The sequence below is a fragment of the Silene latifolia genome, chromosome Y, assembly GCF_048544455.1.
Source record: "Silene latifolia isolate original U9 population chromosome Y, ASM4854445v1, whole genome shotgun sequence".
NCBI lineage: Eukaryota > Viridiplantae > Streptophyta > Magnoliopsida > Caryophyllales > Caryophyllaceae > Silene > Silene latifolia.
In genome coordinates, this window is record NC_133538.1 from 65102957 (window position 1) to 65120875 (window position 17919).

At 41.1% G+C, this 17919-nt stretch overlaps 1 protein-coding gene and 1 non-coding gene across 2 annotated transcripts; both read right to left on the bottom strand.

The window, feature by feature from the left end:
• Positions 1 to 1459: 1459 nt before the first annotated feature.
• LOC141628233 (uncharacterized) lies at positions 1460 to 2200 on the bottom strand. Its single transcript, XM_074441401.1, has one exon. It carries the CDS (start codon positions 2198 to 2200, stop codon positions 1460 to 1462), a length of 741 nt encoding a protein of 246 aa, XP_074297502.1.
• A 1892-nt stretch (positions 2201 to 4092) lies between these two features.
• Positions 4093 to 4201, bottom strand: LOC141635624 (small nucleolar RNA R71). The gene has a single exon (XR_012540297.1). It is a non-coding gene; the product is annotated as a small nucleolar RNA R71 (small nucleolar RNA).
• Positions 4202 to 17919: the final 13718 nt, after the last annotated feature.

Genomic DNA, 17919 nt, shown 5'->3' on the forward strand with positions numbered 1-17919 from the left:
CTACCGAAATTCCATAAAAAAACGCGGAAATCTTTCTTGCTGAGGAGGAAACCTCTGGGGAAATGACGCAGCAGGTGCTGCGCCTCTTACAAGAGTTGCAGTGGCTTCTGCACCTCTTCCTCAACCCTATTTTCACGCTTTCTAGAATATTTTCGTGATTTGTTTCCGTATCCGTGTCATTCCTAAACTCCTTCGCGTGTTTAGTATAAATAGAGACCTTCGGCCTCCATATTTGGCACGCGAGTGTCCGCCCTTCTCTTCTCTCTTTGAATTCTAGACCACGCTTTTGCTTTCGACACCTACGTGCTTGATCAATCGACCACATAAGCTCAGATCATTCTGAGTCCCAGTCACGTTGCATAGACCGACCAATTTGACTAACTCCACTTAATCAATCTAATCAATCTTTTAAATCCTTTAACAAGGGCATTTTCCACGCATATTCGAGTCGAGCAATCACTAAACGATAACATTTATCAATCTCGTTTCGTCAAACATGTAAGTTTGAGGGTATAACATCCCATTTTATTATTGTACTTTTATTTTGTATCACTAATGTAAGGTCTTTATCGAAACACGTTCAAAACCATCTTAAAAACAATCTTTTAAAACCGTATTTACAAAACAGCAAAGGTCTAACGTCGAGAAGAAATGCAGCAGCAGCTGCGCCTCTTTGAAGAGTCGCAGCACCTGCTGTGCCTCTTCCTGAGGCTGCCGCTGCTCCTGCTCTTCTTCTTCTTCCTCGACCTTCTGTAGCTTTCTTTCTCTTATTCCTTTTATTTCTTTTGTTCGTTTCAGTATATAATCATGTTTTAATAAATCCTTTTTAAATTATTTCGTTTAATTCAACTTAAATCCCTTATAATTCGATATTTGTGGGTTTTCGTCATATATTTCAAACCTGGATTTTAGAGGTTCGATTTTCTCATATCGATCCTATGGAATCCGTCTTTTGTACATGCCTTTCATTATTTGATTCCAATTTACAAATTTCAATTTTGTTTTCAAGTTCAAAGTTTGTTCTTTTTTGTATTTCCGACACGAGTTCGTCGTATAATTATGTAAATCACTGAAAATTCTCATCTTTAATTTGTTTTATGACGGTTCTAGATGCATGTAATCTGTTAAATCACTTCAACTTGAGTTCTAATATCAATAATCGACCTTAAATTACCAATGAACGATAACAATCCGCAATTCTGACTTCACAGCCAGAATCCAACTCAAGAACAGACGCAGGGATTGTTGCGCCTCTTCTAGAGGACGCAACAGATGCTGCGCCTGTTCTGGGTTGGATTCTGTCCCTGAACTCTTTCTCGCTCTGACGTAGCTCCTAATTACGGTTTTAATCAACTATTAATCGTATTTTTTTTTTTTGGGAAAATGTAAGTTATCATTAAGAATATAATCCAAACATACAATTAGAAGGCATAGTTATTATCTAACTTCCTTCGTTACCTTACAAATTACTCATCCAAGTCTTAGTTGTACTATCCTTACAATTTTCCAGAAACTTTCTAATTCGAAATCTAATATCTTTCTGAATAACCCTCAGTAACTGCTCAGGTCGTATCATCTGGCAGTCCATCCTAGCAACATTCCGAGCATGCCATATATGGTATATCAAACCTGCTATGATACACCCCATAACCTTCTTCCTGCATAAAGAACGATACCTCTTCCTGCACCACCAAAGAATACAGTCCTCCTCAGGTATCACATCCTTACACCATGTTGAAACTAGTTGACAGCATTTCCTGCTATACTCACATTTAAAAAAAATATGAGCATGTGATTCAGCCTGTGCAGCACAAAGATAGCAGCTGTTTACTGTGATAATATGCATCCTCTCCAGACGATCTTGAGTTAACAATTTCCCATGTCCAGCAACCCAACAGATAAACCCATGTTTGGGGGTCAACCAAGAATTAAGAGCCCACTGGTACCAATCACTTTTAACACCATCAGGTCTCAGCCAAGCATAGCCAGACCTAATACTGTACTGTCCACTGTTCTGTCTTAACATCTCCTTAAAAATATTCTTAATTTGGCAAATTTTTCGCCAAGCCCAGCTGGAATTGGAAGTAGGTTCATAATCAATCCATGACTTATCTTTAATGTACACAGAATGGACCCACTTAACCCACAGATGGTCAGCCTTATGTTCAATCCACCAAACGTATTTAGCAACTGCTGCCATGTTCCTGGAAAGCAAGTGCTTAAGCCCTAATCCCCCATGTTGCTTAGGTCTACAGATGGCATCCCACGTGATACGTGCATATTCTATACACTTTATTTGAGGTTTTGGCACGTATTTCCATGCTTAATTGGTGGCTTAAGGCTGCTATTTCTCCCGAAACGGTTTACTTTGCATTTTCTATGATTTATTGTAGGAATGCGTGGAAGTAGGCTAAATCAAGCCAAGTTCGCCCTCCGGAAGCGAGTTTGAGGAAGCTAAGAGGAAGGAGAGCTCATTCACTCACCTTGAGATGCGTGCAAGGAGTGAAGACTCATTTTGGAAGCATCAAGGAGCCACTGCACAGCATACTTGGTCGATCGACTAGGTCTTTCAGTCGATCGACCACTGGAGCCGACAGAGCCACTGTTCCCTGAGTTGATCGATCGATTGTGCGGACGATCGATCGACCTTATTGCGAGCTGATGTTTAATTTTCCGTGTTAGACTTTTAAAAGCCCAACTTGTAATTAACTTTGGGGTATCTTTTTATCGAGAACGCAACAATTTTGAGGTTATGCAATTTTCTTCTGGAAAAAACTTAGTTTTCAGATCTAGCTTGAGACGGGAACCTGGATTCGAATGCTTGGTTCTTGATTTTCAATTAGTAAGCCTTTAATGCAATTATTCTTCCTTCTTATTCTTCCTTGTTAATTTAATTCTTGTTTTCTTCAATTAATTTCAGTAATTGATTTCTCTCCTTTGTTCTAGTTAAATTCCCTCATGTTGAATTAGTACTTTATCGTTAATTTCGTAATTAGTGTAGTCATAAGTATGCGTAGGTAATTCCTTTGATTGGGAATGAGGTGAGCCATGGTATTAAATTAGGATAGTTGTGTAGCATGAGTTCTTCCGTATTGGTCTTGTTATCTTTTGATGGATTTCTTTGCTAGGTCGAAAGATTGGTAATTTGATCTATCGCTAGATTTAGAATTTCTCTTGAGTGAAAACTTTGATAAATTCTAGGGAATTATTAGACCGTGAGGTTATTTGAGCTTTGATCGAAAGACTAGCTTATTTTCCCTGAGACCGTATTATAGGATCTCTGCTGCTTGACTGACCTGTTTTGTGCCATGGTGAACCGAAGTTCCCGATCCCCTTTTTACCTTGTTAAGAATATTCATTTTTGCAATTAGCCTGTTAGCCAACCAATTTCAAAACCCCCATTTAATTGTTACTTTTATAGACTGAAAATTAGCAAGCAAAATCAACCTTGTCTCTCTGTGGTTCGACCCTTACTATCACTAGCTATAGTTTTAGTTTGGAATTATAAATTTAATTTTGGTACTAAACGACGGTATCAAATTTTGGCGCCGTTGCCGGGGAGACGGTGCAATTCTGTTTGCTTTATTTTAGTTTATTTTCCTTGTCTCAAGGAACTTTTGTTCCTTGAGGCCGTTGCTTACCTTTGCTTCTAGTTTTGCTTTTGCACAGTTAGAGGACAGGTTTTTGAGAGGAAGACTTGAGTACTCTCATTTGGAAATTATGGCTACGATATATGATAATTTTCAGCCAAAGGAGCACCACCTTCCAAAGGGGCAACAGTTACCTACCCTTTCTACCGGTAAATTCGAGTTTCGTTCCTCTTATATTGATTTAGTGGAACGGAATCGGTTCATGGGGTCTACGGATGAAGACCCCTTGAAACATATGGAAATTTTCACGGACTATTGTTGTTCAATACCTATACCGGAGGGGGTAACTCAAGATGAAGTAAAGGGGTTCATGTTCTTATACTCCTTGAAGGATTCGGCGCGAGATTAGTATCGCTACCTTGATAGAGTAGCAGCTGGAGTCACCGATTGGACATCTTTAGCACTAGCCTTCTACAAGAAGTACTTCCCGCCTTCAAGATCGATGCCTTGAAGAGTAAAATCACGAGTTTTCAGCAAGGAGCCGACGAAGATTTTTGTGAAGCATGGGGACGTTTCAAAAGTTTGGTCCGAGCTGTCCCTCATCATGGCTTCCAGCAATGGTATCTTTGCAATCTCTTCTACAATGCTCTATATGATGATTACAAAGTCATTTTGGATGCAGCTGCTAATGGTAGGTTCCAAAATAATACCGGTCAAAGTAAAGGTTGGAACACCATTGAGGAGATGGCAGTCCATAAAGCTGAGTTTGGAAGTTCACGTGGTAAGTCACGAAAGCAAAGTGAAGACATGGCTTTCTTTGTTGTGTCACTTATAACTTCCATTTCTACCCGTCTCGAGAAACTCGAGACTTCTGAAGCTTCCAAAGGGAAAGTCGAAGTTCCTATTCAAAACTCAGATGAGATCGAGAAGTTAAGAGAGATGGTCCAACTCCTTTTGGTTCAAGTGGCGAATATGGAAGCAGCCGGGATTGAGTCCTCACAGAATTTTGTGAAACAATTGGAGAATATGGAGGCCAAGCAAGCCGCTAATTCTTCAATTAAATGTGAAGGACCGGTTGAGACGATCAATGCCATAAATCTCAGAAGTGGCCTTTCCTATGAAAGTCCCGACAAGCCAAAGGAAGACTTGGGAAATGATGAAGAAGCTCGTTTGAATTTTGATGCAAAAACGAGTCTGAATGCCAGTAATTCAAGTCGATCGACCAACACCACCTGTCGATCGACTGAATTGTCAGACAAAATAGTTTCTGGTCAGAAACTATTCACTCCTAGTACATCCAGTCGATCGACCAACATCATCAGTCGATCGACTGAGATACCTGATGACGATAAATCTGGACAGGAACTATTCACGCCCAGTTTACTTAGGCGATCGACCACCCATACCAGTCGATCGACTGGATCTCCAGAGCAGGATGCAAATCCGTCAACTAGTTTGCAAGATTCATCACTCATTGATGATTTGACGGGGGTTTTAAACCTACGAAAGCCGAAGGTTACTGATCCTATGGCCAGTGTTGCAGTCCCATATCCGGAGCGCTTGAAGGCTACTAAACTGGAGCGTAAGTTTGGTAAGTTTCTGGAGATGGTCCAGAACCTCGAGGTAACGGTTCCTTTCACTGATTTAATTACCCAGGTACCCTCTTACGCTAAATTTATGAAAGATATTTTGAATCGTAAGAGAAATTTTCGTGATGATGGTAATGTTGCGTTTGTGGAGGAATGTAATGTTCTTTCACAAGTTAATGTGCCACCTAAATTGAAGGACCCGGGTAGTTTTTCAATTCCTTGTACTATAGGTAACCACGTAATTGGAAAGGCCCTTTGTGACTTAGGGGCCAGCGTTAGTGTCATGTCGTATTCTGTTTGCGAAAGGTTAAACATTGGTAGACTTAAGGTGACCGATATTACCGTTCAAATGGCAAATAGATCGACTCAGAGACCTATAGGTGTTCTAGAGGATGTACTCGTTCGAGTGGGTAAGTTTTTTATTCCTGTCGATTTCGTTGTTTTGGACATTGCAGAGGATAGTCAGATACCTATCATTTTAGGCAGACCGTTCTTACATACAGTTGGGGCTGTGATAGATGTCAAACGCAGAACCATCACCTTAGAGGTAGGGGATGACACCATTGAGTTCAGTCTTGCTCACAAGGCAGCGAACCTCGCCGATGAGGACACGTGTTATTCTATTGATGTTGTTGTGGGATTGTTACTTGTAATTGGAGGGAATCCTTAGCCAAGGATCCCTTAGCGATCTAACTCATTCGGATGAGTGTGCGGGTATCTGATGGAAAATCTTTGAGGAGCCAGATGCTTTGGTTGCCTCAATGGAGAGCTACGAGCTCAATGAAGAAGAAGATGAGATGCTTTTGAGCCTGGCCAATGATAACTTGGTGAACACTTGCTACACCATTGAAGCTGATTCTGTCTATCTTTGTAGAGGTAAAGGTGCCGGAGCGTAAGCCACTTCCCCTAATCTTAAGTATGTTTTTCTAGATGATACGGAGCAAGACCCGGCTATTGTTAGCTCTAAGCTTAACGATGACGGTATGCTGCTTTGATGTGTGTGCTTAAGAAAAACGGGAAGGCTTTGGGTTACTCTTTGGATGACATTAAGGGCATCAGCCCCGATGTTTGTATGCATAGGATAGAGCTGGAAGAGGGTCACAAGCCTTACGAGACAGGGGTCAACGCAAGTTGAACCCGAAGATGCGAGGAGGTTGTCATGGCCGAGGTGATGAAACTACTTGATGCAGGTATTATTTATACAGTTGGCAACTCCAAGTGGGTTAGCCCAGTTCAGGTGGTCCCGAAGAAAGGAGGGACCACCGTGGTTAAAAATGATAAAAATGAATTAATACCAACTCGAGTAGTGACAGGGTGGCGGATGTGCATTGATTATAGACAGTTAAATGCCGCCACTAAGAAAGACCATTTCCCCCTCCCTTTTGTTGACCAAATGACTGAAAGACTTGCTTCTAACAAATTTTTCTGTTTTCTAGACGGATATTCAGGGTTCTTTCAGATCCCTATTCATCCGGATGATCAGAGTAAGACTACTTTTACCTGTCCACAGGGTGTTTTTGCTTATCGTAGAATGCCTTTCGGATTGTGTAATGCCCCTGCTACTTTTCAGAGGTGCATGATGGGGATTTTTTCTGATTATATAGAGAATATTATGGAAGTATTCATGGATGATTTCTCAGTTTATGGCAGTGACTTTGATCGTTGTTTAGCTAACCTTGATAAAGTCATGCAGCGTTGTATAAATGTTAATCTTGTTTTTAACTGGGAAAAGTGTCAGTTTATGGTCAATGAAGGAGTTATGTTAGGGCATCTGATTTCTGATAAGGGTATACATGTTGACAAGGCAAAGGTGCAGGTGATTGAGCAATTACCTCCTCCCGTGAATGTTAAAGGAGTGAGGAGTTTCCTAGGTCACGCTGGTTTCTACCGGCGTTTCATTAAGGATTTTTCAAAAATTGCTAAACCACTTACACAATTGCTTCTTAAGGATGCTGTTTTTGAATTTACTGATGAGTGTTATGTCGCTTTTAACAGGTTAAAGGAGGCCCTAATTTCTGCGCCAATCATTCAACCGCCTGATTGGGACCTCCCATTTGAGATCATGTGTGATGCCAGCGATTATGCGATCGGTGCAGTTCTGGGACAGCGAAAGAATAAAGCTTTGAATGCCATATACTATGCAAGCCGAACTCTGGATGAGACTCAAGTCAACTATTTTACCACTGAGAAAGAGTTTCTAGCTATTGTTTTTGCCTTAGACAAATTTCGGTCTTATTTATTAGGTTCTAAGGTTATTGTTTACACTGACCATGCAGCGTTGAAGACTCTCTTTATTAAGAAAGATGCAAAGCCAAGGCTTTTGAGGTGGATACTCCTTTTGCAGGAGTTTGATTTGGAGATCAGAGATAAGAAAGGAGCAGAGAATGTGGTAGCTGACCACTTATCTCGTCTGCAGCTGACAGAAAGGGAGGATTCTTTGCCTATTAATGATTCTTTTCTGATGAGAGTTTGTTAGCTATTACTACTTCAGGTTCTTATCCACCTCCGTGGTTTGCTGATTTTGCTAACTTTGCTGTGACAGGTAGGATACCACCCGAACTTTCATGGCAGCAGAAGAAGCGGTTTGCCTACGATGCTAGACAATATTTTTGGGATGATCCTTATGTTTTCAAGGAATGCGCAGACGGTCTCATCCGGAGATGCGTACCTCAGTGGGAGGTGAAGGATATCCTAGAGGCTTGCCACTCTTCTGCTTATGGTGGTCATCACGGTCCGTCCAGGACCGTAGCTAAGGTACTCCAATCTTGTTTTTATTGGCCAACTTTGCATGCAGATTGTCGCAGTTTTGTTGCTGAATGCGACGCTTGTCAAAGATCGGGGAATATTTCCAAGAGACATGAGATGCCACAGGTAGGCATTCTTGAGGTCGAGATTTTCAATGTCTGGGGCATCGATTATCAAGGACCTTTTCCGAGCAGTCAAGGTAATAAATATATCCTCGTAGCTGTAGATTATGTATCGAAGTGGGTGGAAGCTATTGCTACTCCCCATTGCGATGCAAAAGCCGTGATTAAATTGTTTAAAAAGATTATTTTCCCTCGTTTTGGTGTCCCTCGGGTTGTCATTAGCGATGGGGGAATGCATTTTAAAGAGAAACAACTTAGTGCTCTATTGACTAAATTCGGTGTCCAACATCGTAGAGGTTTGGGGTATCATCCCCAAACTAGTGGTCAGGTTGAGGTTTCTAACAGAGAATTGAAAGAAGTCTTAGCTAAAGTTGTTTCTAAATCACGGAAAGATTGGAGTCTAAAGTTAGCTGATGTCTTATGGGCTTATAGAACTGCGTTTAAAACGCCAATCGGGATGTCACCGTACCGATTGATTTATGGTAAGACATGTTATTTACCTGTTGAGTTAGAGCGTAAGTCTTGGTGGGCTATTTGTGATTTGAATTTGGATCCTAACCTCTCTCGTGAGAAACGCATGACACAGTTGAATGAGCTAGAGGAATTTAGGCTGCTGGCCTATGACAATGCAAGGATCTACAAAGAGAAATCAAAGCGCTGGCACGACAAGAGAATCATAAAGCGCGAGTTCCATATTGGCGATAAGGTACTTCTTTTTAACGCTCGTATCCGTTTATTTCTGGTAGTGAAATCCGGTGGACCGGTCCCTATACGGTCACAGCTGTCACAAAGTTCGGATCTGTTGAATTGGAGACCTCTGCTGGAGAAAGGTTCAAGGTAAATGGCCAATATGTGAAGCACTATCATGGATCAGATGCATATGTTGGGAAGGTCGAGGTTTTGTACTTCGATCCGCTATCAGATGATGAGAAGTGAGGTAACAAGGTCGTGCGGGACCTCTTAAACCAGCGCTAACTGGGAGGCAACCCAGGTTGTAGATATTTTGTAAATTAGGATTTCCGTTTTATTGTTTCTTTCGATTTGCTTTTAAGTTTTTCTCGTTTTGTTTCCTTATTTTCATGCATTTGCAACTTCTTGGTTTGGGAAAATTGTACGCCTTTGATACTTTCTCGTAGAATTTATTTTATGCAAAGGTGCGTAAGTGGTCTATTGGATTTTTGCAAGAGAAAGACAGGAAGTTATGATGGCAAATTTAATTTTGACGATTTTAATTCCAATTGCCAGTTCAAACGGTCGATCGACTAGAAGGTTCAGTCGATCGACTGAAGAAAGGAGAGCAGAGCTACTGTGCATGGGTTAGTGGTCGATCGACTGGGTCACATAGTCGATCGACCACCACGGAGAGTCCAGAAGCCAGGATTATGAAGGATCAGTCGATCGACCGTGTAAACTGGTCGATCGACCAGATCGCGGGTTCAGAGGCTGCTGATAAGGGAAGTTTCAACCCTTATTTCCTCATTCTTTCATTGTTCAAAAAAATCAGAAAAGAGCAAACCCCTTTTCCCTCTCCCTTTTTCGCGTTTTGTCTTGCAAATCCGCCTCATTCTCTGCCATTCTTGCTTTAATCTTCAAGGAAATCATCAAGGTATGCTTCTGAACTTATTTCTATGCTTTTTGCTCGAGCTTTGCTGAAGATCCATGCTAATTTTTCGAGCACTGACCCCTTGAGTCGAAAAAATCGATTTGGGGAAAATGATTTTAGGGTGTGATTTCTATTCATTTACATGCTTTAATTGCTTATTCTAGCCTTTACCCCTTGATTTTTCGACACTAATTAGCAACTAGGAGCGATTAATTCCGTTTGCCCTAAAAATTTCGAAACCCTAATTTGGGTAGATGGTCTGATTTTGATGCGGGTTTCTGGAATTTATCACTTGAGTTGGTTGTTGTTGCTAATTTGACTCTTTTGCAGGAATAACAATGACAAAGGGAAAAGCGCCAATGCAAGAAGGGCAGTCGAGCCAACGGCCTGCTAAGCGGCCACGCGGACCGCCTCTGATGATAGAAACCACTACGGATAGTCTACCTGACTATCCGCAGGTTATCTTTGAAAAACCTATTCAGCGCGCTAAATTCTCCTTCTTTGTTTATTTGTAAAGGTCTGACTACCCGGTTTCTCCATAAAGACACTTTGGAGAAACTAGGCTGTTATGAGTCGGTCGTGTCCCTGCTAAATGGGACGGGTATGATAGGTCTGGTGGACATGTCTGAGTTCACATATTATGTCATGACCCTAGAATTCTTTTCCTCTTACGCTTTTGATTCCAAAGCCTTTGAGGCTGATGAGACCAAACCCTGCATTTCCTTTCGCCTTTTTAATGTCAATTATTCTCTGACACTTGCGATTTCGCGGGTTTTACGGGTCTTTGCTCCGAGGGTAGCACCTCGGACCCCTCCGACACTCACCGGGCCATGTGGTCTTGTATTGGTGACACTTACGGGTTGAGGAGGACGGGCACTTCCGTCCACTTGCCCCCTCTTCGTTATTTTTTGCGGTTAATGGGTAATACCATTTTTGGCCGTAAAGAGTCTAATAACGTGAATAATATTGAGCTTTCGATTTTGGCGGGTTATCTGAACGTTGAGCGTCCGAGAGCCCGCATCTATAACATTGCCTACTTGACCGCCGCTCACTTTCAGACTGTAAGTGAGGGCACCAAGACCACCATTGCCTGTGGCGGTTTGGTGACACGTATCGCCAACCGCCTTGTTTTACTTTTCCCTCGACAGGAGGATCCCATTGACCCAGAGCTGCGTTTTATGGACCTCCCTTACGCGAGGGGCGTCCATTGGGTCGATAGACAGATGCGGTGGAAGATTGACTCTTTCATCTGTGACCGCATCCCTGTCACCGGCTACCCTCCTATCTTGCCCCTCACCACTTTGTTGAGGGGTGCGCTAGGCCACCTTTGCCTAGTTACGGGCTTCCTTTGGTGGCAGCCACGCCTTCTGTTGGCACTTTGAGGAGGGCTCATGCCTCCTCTTCACAGGCACCCCCTACCTCCACTACCACCCCTACTGCTGGTGCGGCTACTTTTCGGGCACCTACTCCTTTAGTTGTCCCTCAGGTCATGGACCAGAGGGCAATGTCACGTGTCTTGGGTGATTTGTGCAGGAGCTTCAACGAGCACAGATTGGACACGGCCATCGCCCTGTTCCCGGTCTACGACGAGCTAGCTCGGGGGGGCGCTCGAAGGGTGATTTGGGCTCACCCTTCTTACTTTGTTCCCCCGAGGGTGGCTACCCTCGGGCTGCTAGGAGACCCCCTCCTACCACCACCACTACTAGTCCCTCCACTTCCAGGAGACCCACTCCCTCCGTTTCCAGGAGAGCTACTCCTGCTGCTGAGGAGGAGGAGAGTGAGTCGGGGTCTGACGAGGACAGTGACCCCTCCTACGAGGGTGGAGATTAGATGCTGGTGACCTCCCCGTTTTTGGCTGGTTTGGGGAGGCCGTATTTTTTATGAGTATTTTCCTTCCTCTTTTCGCTTCCTTTTACTTTTATGCTTTTATTCTCCCATTTTTCTGCTGGTGATTTGCTGTTGAGCACAATGGGGACATTGCGCGTTTTGGTTTGGGGAGGGTATTTGCATAAGCCTTTTGTCTTGCATCTGCATTCGTTTTCTATTGCATTTCAGTCACATGTTTAATTTCTGCTTGCATTTGCTTTATTTTCATCATTCAAAAAAAAAAAAAAATACAAAAAAACAACGAAAAAAAATTGAAAAAATGCATATAAAACCAAAAATATCACGTTTACCTTTGCATATAGTTGAGTCGGATTGGAGTTTTTAATGATGATTCTGCTCTATTAGTCAAATATGCCATTCCTTGCCTCTTCATAGCTGCTTAGCAAGAATTAAAAGCGATATCTCAAATTTTGTTGTGGAATCTATTTCGGGCGATTAGACTTGACTCATTACTTTTGGCAAACTACTTATACCTTCTGAGATATAGAGCCTATAAATGGTGACATTCATGACCGGTTAATTTAGGATTGAGAGTAGTTACTCCCTTCATTTCATGTTTTGCACGTGTATGAGTTTTTGATTGCTTATTGCCTATACGCATTGGTTTGTGGTCGGTATTGCATGTTTGGAGAATTATTGCATCCTCCCCTTTCTCATTTTACCCCACTAACTCCACTATAAGCCAAAATTGCCAGTTGCCCTCAACTACATCCCATAATTAGCCTACCATTGTGCCAAGCTAGGGAGTAGTAGAGGAATTTGTTGATCTAAGCTGTTTTGGTTCGCTCTTGTAATGTAGGAGCGGGTATTTTTGAGAAGTGACGGATTTACTTCAGCCTGAAAACAGGAAGAAAGAAAAAAAAAATGAAAAAAAAGGGAGAAGTTGTTTACCTGGCAGAATGTTCTGAAGTGCGCAGAGTGGTCGATCGACAGCCATCAGTGGTCGATCGACCACCAGTTCAGTTTTTGAAAAAAAAAAGGGAAAAAAATGAAAAGAAAAAGAAAGAAACAGAAGAAAAAAACATGAAAAAAAAAGATGAAAAAATGAGCCTTAGCTGAAATAAAAACACGCCTCATGTGTTTATCTCTTGCTTTGGAGGCGTCCGTTTGGATTTGTGTGTTGCCTAGTCAATAAAGGCATGGTTGTTGTTTTAGTTGAGTTGGAGGAAGGGATTCGGTCTCTGATGGTTCATTAGGTACTAGCTTGGCTCTTACCTTCACTTTTCCATATTTGTTTTGCCCCTTCTTTCCCACTTAGCCTCACATATCCAAATTTTGCAATAATTCGGCATGTGATAATCCTTGACGGTGGTTATGCGTATGTACGGTGAATAGAATCATTACTCATGCGAGTCAAGCATGCATGTTTTGTCGGTCGCAGTCTAGGTGAGAGACTGTATTTTTCTTCCCTCTCTTTTACATATTATCTTACCATTTGCTTTGCTGAGAGAAGAGTGATCCGGGAGAGTCCGATTGTGTGAGTCTTGCAAGGTCGAACGCCCGATCTAATTCTACGATATGCATAAATTTGTTGGCTTGATTTAAGCTTTGCAGTAGTTGACTTGGGGCATTAAATGGTTTGGTATTGACTGTAGTTAGCTCTGAAATGTACTCCTCTCCATTCAGGTTTTTATACGGGTCATAGTGCTTGCTTGGGGACAAGCAAGGTTTGGTTTGGGGAGATTTGATACGTGCATATTCTATACACTTTATTTGAGGTTTTGGCACGTATTTCCATGCTTAATTGGTGGCTTAAGGCTGCTATTTCTCCCGAAACGGTTTACTTTGCATTTTCTATGATTTATTGTAGGAATGCGTGGAAGTAGGCTAAATCAAGCCAAGTTCGCCCTCCGGAAGCGAGTTTGAGGAAGCTAAGAGGAAGGAGAGCTCATTCACTCACCTTGAGATGCGTGCAAGGAGCGAAGACTCATTTTGGAAGCATCAAGGAGCCACTGCACAGCATACTTGGTCGATCGACTAGGTCTTTCAGTCGATCGACCACTGGAGCTCAGACAGGAGCCACTGTTCCACAGGTTCAGTCGATCGACTGTGCAGACCAGTCGATCGACCTTATTGCGAGCTGATGTTTAATTTTCCGTGTTAGACTTTTAAAAGCCCAACTTGTAATTAACTTTGGGGGTATCTTTTTATCAGTAGAACGCAGCAATTTTGAGGTTATGCAATTTTCTTCTGGAAAAAACTTAGTTTTCAGATCTAGCTTGAGACGGGAACCTGGATTCGAATGCTTGGTTCTTGATTTTCAATTAGTAAGCCTTTAATGCAATTATTCTTCTTTCTTATTCTTCCTTGTTAATTTAATTCTTGTTTTCTTCAATTAATTTCAGTAATTGATTTCTCTCCTTTGTTCTAGTTAAATTCCCTCATGTTGAATTCGTTCTTTATCGTTAATTTCGTAATTAGTGTAGTCATAATTATGCGTAGGTAATTCCTTTGATTGGGAATGAGGTGAGCCATGGTATTAAATTAGGATAGTTGTGTAGCATGAGTTCATCCGTATTGGTCTTGTTATCTTTTGATGGATTTCTTTGCTAGGTCGAAAGATTGGTAATTTGATCTATCGCTAGATTTAGAATTTCTCTTGAGTGAAAACTTTGATAAATTCTAGGGAATTATTAGACCGTGAGGTTATTTGAGCTTTGATCGAAAGACTAGCTTATTTTCCCTGAGACCGTATTATAGGATCTCTGCTGCTTGACTGACCTGTTTTGTGCCATGGTGAACCGAAGTTCCCGATCCCCTTTTTACCTTGTTAAGAATATTCATTTTTGCAATTAGCCTGTTAGCCAACCAATTTCAAAACCCCCATTTAATTGTTACTTTTATAGACTGAAAATTAGCAAGCAAAATCAACCTTGTCTCTCTGTGGTTCGACCCTTACTATCACTAGCTATAGTTTTAGTTTGGAATTATAAATTTAATTTTGGTACTAAACGACGGTATCACCACGCAACCAAGGAAGGACCACAATTGGTTGAACTCCCTTTCCAGAGAAAAGCTCTACAGATGGATTCTATTTTTTGAATAACAGCTTTGGGAAGGATAAAAATCCTAGCCCAATAATTATGAAGGGTGCTAAAGACAGCTTTCACAAGAACAAGTCTTCCTGCATATGAAAGCTGCCTAGCCCCCACTCCCTTGATTCTCTACACCACTTTTTCCATAAGACAACTACAGTCCAGGACTGATAGCCTCTTTGGTGCCACACTCACACCCAAGTATTTAAAAGGAACAGCACCCTTCTTCATACCTGTGGCTCTTGCAATCTCAGAGACCAACCAATCCTCCATACCATTATAGTAAAAATTAGACTTCCCTTGGTTAAGCACCAGGCCTGAAGCTTTAGAGAAATAATCAAAAGAATTTATCATCAATTCCACAGAAGCCTTATCTCCCTTGCAAAATAAGATCAGGTCATCAGCAAAACAAAGGTGAGATAGTCCAATTCTTTTACATAAAGGATGAAATCTGAATCTGGGGAGCTGCTGTGTCACTGCCAATATCCTACTGAAATATTCAAGGCAAAGTGTGAACAATAAAGGGGAAAGAGGGTCCCCTTGTCTCAACCCCCTCTTACCCTTGAAGAAGCCAAAGGTTTCCCCATTCAGAGCAATGGAAAAGGAAGGAGTAGATATGCATTGCATAATCAGTTTGATCCAAGGCTCAGGGAACCCCAGATAGGTCACCATCTCCTCCACAAAAGACCACTCAATGGAGTCATACGCTTTTTGAAGGTCAAGTTTCATCAACATCCTTGGGGAGCAAGTCTTTCTTTTATATAATCGTATGAGGTCTTGACAGATAAGTATATTCCCTACAATATCACGGCCCTGAATGAAGGCACTCTGGGACTGACATACAATATCTGGTAAAACCTTGCTCAATCTGGTACATAACACTTTGGACAGGCACTTGTAAATGGTATTGCAGCACGCGATAGGTCTGAACTGCTTGACATTCTCAGGTAATTCCACCTTAGGCACAAGTGTAAGCACAGTGTTATTACATTGCTTGAGAAGCTCACCAGTTTGGAAGACATTCTTAATGGCACTACAAACTTCCTGACCTACTAAATGCCAGCAGTCTTTAAAGAACTGACTGCTGTACCCATCAGGTCCAGGGGCTTTAGTGCCAGGAATAGAGAACATAGCCCTATTAATCGTATTATCACTTCTAATCTGACGTATTTTTTATTCTAATTTTATTTTCCTTTTTATTTTTCTTCGAAATCCCGTTTTTAGCGTGCTTTTATCGTAGATCAAATAAACCATGTAATTCTTGTAATATTAATTTTCGTATTTCATTTATCGTAATTTTTATTATGAATGATTTAATTGTATGGCATCCACATGTAATTAATCTAACATCTACTTCGACCAAATTGTTTCCTAAATTAAGTGTTAACCGACATAGTCTAATTTCACACGCTAGGATTATTCAATGTTTGTTGCATTGCATGCATTACATTGACGACATATCAAATATGAACGATTTCCCTAATCATTAGTAGAGGGCGCTATCGATGCGGACGGGTTTAGGTGTTCGAAATAAAGAGATCTCTAATATGTACCCTCACCCCTTACTCCAGTTATCTCTGGATATCCGTGTACATTGTCATCTTTGAGAGTCATTCTATGCATAGAATGCTAAGGGTAACGAGTTCTTAGTGTTTATGTCACTACTTTGTGTCTTGACATGGCAGGAGGTATTCAAACGGTTCCAATTTTCCATAAAAAAGCGTGGCGACTCCACAAATGCAGGCTTATTCAACCTTTCGCCGGTTTCAATGCCTCACAAATCAGTAACGACCCATGACGTGCTTTGGCAAACCAAGGTTCCGTGGGAGAAGTGCCGCCGCCTCGAAACCAACGCACGGGTGCGCGTGGCGCGGGTGGCCCATGTCCACTAAAGGATAAAAAGGGTTTCAAGATACATGAGTTTCATTGATAGTAGTTTGCTTTTTGGGTTTGTTTTTCCCCCATTTTTGTAGCCTTTGATGTTTAAGATCATGCCATTTTTTATGTTTGGCATTTTTCAACTTTTTGCATTTTATTTGAACATTTTTCTAAGTAACCCTATTTGTAGCAAGGGTACTTCTATTATAATCATAGGAGTCTATTATTGCTCCTCTATTTCATTTAATGCAATTGCAAACATTCGACACTTGGTAATTTGAATTCAATTCGATGGTTTTGTGCTCATTCCCTTTTTGTTGACAAAAGTATGATGATATGAGTGTAAGGACGGTCGCATGGCATAAAGGGTCACCTTGGAATAAATGGTAGCCAATGAGTTATCACACCACAAGACACTCTTGACTAGGACTTAGTCTATGGGTCAAAGAATACTAGTATAACACATCCTAGGGTGTTTTGAGGGTATTCTAGCAAACAAAGTCTCAAGGAGAAAAATTATCTACAAGGGCCTTATATACACTTGTCAAGCTTCCCAAATAGGTATATTCACAAAATTTTCTAATATTACATGCCATGATGCAGCTAACACATATATAACTCTAATGCAAATGCTTCTATCAACTAATATGCCATGTAAACTAAATGCAAACTCCTATAATCACATAGGTTTGTACCGCATCGAACAAAAAGAAGCCACATTGTCATCAAAATAAAAGAGGAAAAATGAGATTTGTAAAGATCATACCATGCGGTCTTCATATTTCTCATGCCTCGAATGTGGCGTAGTCGGTCCCAAGTGATAGGAGCGAATAATAAAGAAACAAATATATACAATATATACAATTCTACTCTACAAAAGAAGAACATGTTTTTGGAATTTTTGAAATTTTTTGAAATTTTTATCATTTTTTAAAATAAGTGTTAAAAAGTGATAGAATTCCCCATCCCCACACTTAGAATGGACATTGTCTCCAATGGACAAAATAATAGGGAATTGTGCAAATGCAATGAAATGAAATGATGCATGATTCTACATTAAATGCACACTACATGTGAAATATTTACATGTGATAAATATATACAAGTGATGCAAACTAAACTAAACTATATGATGCATGTTTTCTTTTGTTCGGAGAGCTAATTTAAATTAACTCGGGATGCTTGTGACTAAACTTCCCGAAACCGGTTAAATTAATGGGCGAAGTTTGGCCACAAGGCCATGCATGCAATGCAATGCAAGTTGTCATTTTGGATTTTTCCTAGTGGGAACAAAAATTGTCATCACCTTGATGTGGCTAAGGTGGAAAAAGTCCTTTGATGTTGCTAGGACACTTCACTAGGCAAAATGCCGAAACAACAAAAAAATTATTCAAAACAAGTTAGTTAAGCAAAACAAATTTTGTCATAGAGATGAGAGAGGAATAAAGAGATTACATAAACCATGATGGG

Bases quoted from the DNA above. Each gene is read 5' to 3' on its own strand.
- LOC141628233 (XM_074441401.1), bottom strand. From the start codon at position 2,200: ATGGCAGCAGTTGCTAAATACGTTTGGTGGATTGAACATAAGGCTGAC.